Source organism: Triticum aestivum, chromosome 3A (genome assembly GCF_018294505.1).
Source record: "Triticum aestivum cultivar Chinese Spring chromosome 3A, IWGSC CS RefSeq v2.1, whole genome shotgun sequence".
Classification (NCBI taxonomy): Eukaryota; Viridiplantae; Streptophyta; class Magnoliopsida; order Poales; family Poaceae; genus Triticum; species Triticum aestivum.
Window position 1 is genome coordinate 632,057,566 of NC_057800.1, and position 5,416 is coordinate 632,062,981.

Sequence of the window (5,416 nt, forward strand, 5' to 3'; positions counted from 1 at the left end):
TACCATGTTAAAAAAACTCCAAGAAGGAAATGGAGGGAATCCTATTTGACGGATTAAAGCGACAACTTGACAGGGTTTCACGCAGACACGCGACCCTAGCGCTTGAGTGGGCCCGCCCAATTTCAGATAGGGTGCTCACTGTTTTTTTCCTTCTATTTTTGATTAGAGTTCTATTTTTTTCTTTTTCAAAATATTTCCGTTTCCTAAAAATATTCATAAATTCTCAACAAAATTCTGATTTTTTTCTAAAAAGTTCAGGTGTTCATAGTTCGTTTGGAATTCTGAAAATGTTTGCTTTTAAAAAAATCACTAATACAAAAATATTCTCGTTTTCTACTTTTTATATTTTTGAAAATTTTGTAAAAAGGACGTCATTTTTTTGTATTTTCAAAAAATATACATGGTTTTTAGATACTGTTTTAAATTTCAAATAATGCTTCCAGTTTCAAAATAAGTTCATAAAATCTTTTTTTCATTTGCACAAAAAATGTTCGAAATTTCACAAAACATGTATGTTCTTAAAATCTTCTCATAAATTCGAAATATATTAGCAATTTTTACATTTTTTGAAATTTTTAACAATGATGGTGTTTAAAAAAATAGAATTAATAATATCATATTAGAAAATGTTCAAAAAATGATCAGAAATTTTCATAATATATTCACGTTCAAAACAGTTCTAATTTTTTATTTATGTTTTCGCTACAGTGAACTGGAAAGCAACAGTAGAGCCTTTGAAGACACTTCCTGTGCGGCAGCCTCCTATTGACGTAAAGAGCGTCAATAGGAGCTCCATAGAAACGAAGGGCGCCAAGCTAAAGTTTTAGGGTTTGTCTAGGACACATTTAACCTTGTGTCCACTATGTTTGTGGTCTATTTGTTTTGTTTGAGGTTTTTTTAATTCTTTGTTGTTGTGTTATTTATGGAAGTTTAGATGTGACATCCTTAGAAAACATCTAAATGTGAATTAGATAAATTGAAAAGTTTATTCCGAACGTTCCATTGTTACTAATAAATAAATCATGAATGCTACACGCTCAGTTCACAAATACAAGATGCTTAATTTTTTCTTTAAATTAAATGAAATGTACATGGACACGTTTTCATGTGTTTGTTTATCCATTTCTGTCATATGTCCTTTGAATCGGATGCATACAGACACGTTTTAGTGTGTTTGTTCATCCATTTTAATCCGTACATATTTTATATTAAACTATGCAAAACATCTTATATTTGTGAACCTAGGGAGTATTAGAGATTTTCAAAAAAAATATCATAAACAGATTTTTCTTAGAAAAAAAAGGCAGCCCGGTGCATGTAGCTCGGGCTTGCACGGGTCGATAAGCAGATTAGTTTTTTACACAGCTAAATATAGATAGCCCTTCCTTCAGTTCCAACGCCCCATGCTTGGAATCTTCTTCCTCCCTCCAACTCCGAGCCCCAGCTCATTGATACAGCTTAGCGGCATAGGATCTACCTCCTCGGCGAGCCACTTAACAATGCTCTAGCTCGGCACGCCCGCCGTTGGTCGGCCTTGCCCCAATGTTAGCCGCTGATCAGACTTTGTTTTGTTGGACACGACGGACCTCCCTATACTGATCCCTATATATAAGACCGCGACCCTAGCATAGCTTCACCAGCCATCAGTCACACCGACCGGTAGCTTCTCCGGCTAGCTAGCTCGCTCGCACGTGCGTGTACTATCTAACCGCAGCGAGCTCGGCGCGGGCCTGTCGGTCGAAGTAGCAAGATGTCGTTGGCCGCGGACTACAACATGTCCGTTGGGTACGCGCCCAACGGCATAGTGGTGCCGCCATGGCTGAACAAGGGCGACAACGCATGGCAGATGATCGCCGCGACGCTGGTGGGCTTGCAGAGCATGCCCGGCCTGGTGATCCTCTACGGCAGCATCGTGAAGAAGAAGTGGGCCGTGAACTCGGCCTTCATGGCGCTCTACGCCTTCGCCGCCGTGTGGCTCTGCTGGGTCACCTGGGGCTACAACATGTCCTTTGGCCACCAGCTGGTCCCCTTCTGGGGCAAGGCCCGGCCGGCGCTCGGGCAGCAGTTCCTCCTCATGCAGGCCGTGCTGCCGGAGTCCACCCACTTCTTCAAGGACGGCAGCCAAGAGACGGCCTGGATCAATCCGAATTACCCCATGGCCTCCATGGTCTACTTCCAGTGCGTCTTCGCCGCCATCACGCTCATCCTCCTCGCCGGCTCGCTGCTGGGCCGCATGAACATCAGGGCCTGGATGATCTTCGTCCCGCTCTGGCTCACCTTCTCCTACACCATCGGCGCCTTCTCGCTCTGGGGCGGAGGCTTCCTCTTCCAGTGGGGCGTCATGGACTACTCCGGCGGCTACGTCATCCACCTCTCCTCCGGGATCGCCGGGTTCACCGCCGCGTACTGGGTCGGGCCCAGGTCCACCAAAGACAGGGAGAGGTTCCCGCCCAATAACGTCCTCCTCATGCTCACTGGCGCCGGCATACTCTGGATGGGGTGGGCCGGGTTCAACGGCGGTGACCCTTACTCCGCCAACGTCGACGCTTCCATCGCCGTCCTCAACACCAACATCTGCGCAGCGACCAGCCTCCTCGTCTGGACCTGCCTCGACGTCATCTTCTTCAAGAAGCCCTCCGTCATCGGCGCAGTCCAGGGCATGATCACTGGCCTCGTCTGCATCACTCCCGGCGCGGGTCTGGTCCAGGGGTGGGCGGCGATCGTGATGGGCATCCTGTCCGGCAGCATCCCGTGGTTCACCATGATGGTCGTGCACAAGCGCTCCAGGCTGCTGATGCACGTGGACGACACGCTGGGCGTGTTCCACACCCACGCCGTGGCGGGGTTCCTCGGCGGCGCGACCACGGGGCTCTTCGCGGAGCCGACGCTGTGCAGCTTGTTCGTGCCGGTGACCAACTCCCGCGGCGCCTTCTACGGCGGCAACGGCGGCATGCAGTTCCTGAAGCAGGTGGCGGGCGCGCTCTTCATTATCGGCTGGAACGTGATTGTCACCAGCATCATCTGCCTGGTCGTCCGCCTCATCGTGCCGCTGCGGATGCCGGAGGAGGAGCTCGCCATCGGGGACGACGCGGTGCACGGCGAGGAGGCCTACGCGCTGTGGGGCGACGGCGAGAAGTACGACTCCTCCAAGCACGGGTGGTACTCCGACAACGAGACCAACCTGCAGGCGCGCAACAAGGCGCCCAGCGGCGTCACGCAGAACGTCTAATTTATCATCGTCGCCGGCCTGATTGGAGTTTGCTTTTATCCATCTTACATGTGTTGTGGAATAATGTGGTGCTACCTACACAAGCATGAGCAAGATGTCCACGACACTTGCTTTTTGTACGCATAGCATCACTGCTCTTTGATTATTCGAGAGGGAATACAACATTCACTTTGTGGTTTACACTCTTTCTATCTTTTCTTTCTTTTATGGTTTTGCTAATTCTCAGTTTACTGACATTTTCATAAATCGCAATCAACTGAGATTGAACATTACCAAGCCTATATCCTTGGAAGCACCAACTTTCAGCAATGTGTCATCGCAACCTTTATTTTCAAGTTAGATGCATGGAGTGCCATCATCATTGGTCACTCCTCCTAGGCATTGCTTTGATCTTATATGACTTTGCTTTTATGTTGGTGTGATCCTTTGTGTGTGTGCGCACGCATTTGTGTTGATTGTGTGCGTTCTAGTCATGTAGGGATGAATGCATGATCATTTATGTGCACCCCGCTCTAGAGCTCCGGGGTGAAAGCCTAGGTTCGACCGGAGTTGGTCATACCTGAAAATGGTGATGTTTTTTTACGTCGTTATCTTGTTGAAGGCATTGCTCGGACATGCTTTGGACCGATTCTTCAGGGTGAAAACCCAGATTCTGGCCTTAGTGGCTGCATCCGGCGATGACGATACTTGAGCGTTGTTCCCTTTCTGAAGGCGTTGCTGTTGAAGACCTCGTCGTCCATGTGGTGTCATGATATGGTCGGTGCAGATATGGTCATTGTTGTAGTTTTGACGATCATGGATCTGATTGCTTTGGGACTTTTTCTTTTTTTTCCTTGCCTATGCATGCTTTGGTCTTATGACTTTGCTAGCTGCCGGCGTGTTTGTGTGTGTTGGTGTTGGCTGTGTGTATCTTAGCTATGCAAAGGCTGGGTGCAGGCTTATCGTGTTTTGTATCTTCTTGATACTTCATTTTGAGTCAATAAAATCCACCCTTTGTCGAAAAAAAGAGTTAATAAAAAGACTTATATCGAAAAAAAAGAATATGTAAAGTGAGAAGGGGATGATCGAAGTTTTCTAGCTGAAGACATTATGGTCGGCTTCAAATCATAGAAGACGGACGGCTAATCAGACACAATGTGCTAAGAATACGATAAAGCTAATGAATTGACGCTTACTGGGACTATATTTCGTGTGAACGGCTTGTCCGTCGGATCAGATGTCTGAATCCTAGCTCAAGGCGCCTTGCCACGTTGTCATCTGGCAACTGTTCGCTCCATGGCTGGCAACCGCGAGAACTGTGGCAACATGGCCCGTTGCTCTAGTGCCACCCCATCACCCTACTTGCCCATGTCGCGTTTCCTCCACCGCCTCTTCCTCTCCTCCCTATCTATTCCTATCTTCACGTAGATACCTCTCTGTCGAAGATTTGATCCCAGTCGCTTGCCAGCGGCCGCATTCAGATTTACCAACATGCATTGTTGAACATTTCAAGGTGCGATGCTCAACCGCCTCCACAACGAGCTCGGCCACCCGCGCCGCCACGAGTCTCTGGCCAACACGCGCCACCTTTGCTTCTAGATCTGCTTTCCCTTCAGTCGCTCCAGCTTGTTGTGAGGCGTGGTTCGACACTTCGGTGAGCCTTCAGCGTCGACAAGACACAATCCTCAGTGAAATAAAATAAAATACAACGCATATACTTTTGTCTCAAAATAAAATAAAATCCATGTATGTCAATAAAGCATAGTGTGTGTGTGTGTGTGGGGGGGGGGGGGGGGGTGACCCGAGGCATGGAGGAGGGCATGCCATCCTCTTCTCACTTGCATCGCCTCCAACCTTTGCTGCACTTGCTCATTGTTGCTGCCATTTTCTCTCCTACGATTGTGCACATGCTGCCTTCGTCAACATCGTAGCTACCCCCTCTCCATGTGTGGGCGTCCGTAGGGATTCAGGGATGCACAATGCACTAACATTGACGAGGTACCAATCACGTCTCGGCAAGGTATGCCTCATCTTCCTCCCTTTTTCCCGTGGGTGTTTCTCTTGCAAAATGTTATTTGCAAACTTGGCAAATTCTGAAAATGTTTTGTACTGGTCCATGATTTTTTTTGAAAAATGTTCTCTAAAATATGACTGCTTTTACATGCTATTTTCCTAACTAAATTATGGCAATTTTCTATACCTGGGCAG

At 47.7% G+C, this 5,416-nt stretch overlaps 1 protein-coding gene across 1 annotated transcript; it reads left to right on the forward strand.

Moving 5' to 3' along the window:
• The first annotated feature begins 1,750 nt into the window (after positions 1-1,750).
• LOC123058850 (ammonium transporter 3 member 1) lies at positions 1,751-3,229 on the forward strand. The gene has a single exon (XM_044481530.1). It carries the CDS (start codon positions 1,751-1,753, stop codon positions 3,227-3,229), a length of 1,479 nt encoding a protein of 492 aa, XP_044337465.1.
• The last annotated feature ends 2,187 nt before the right edge of the window (positions 3,230-5,416 follow it).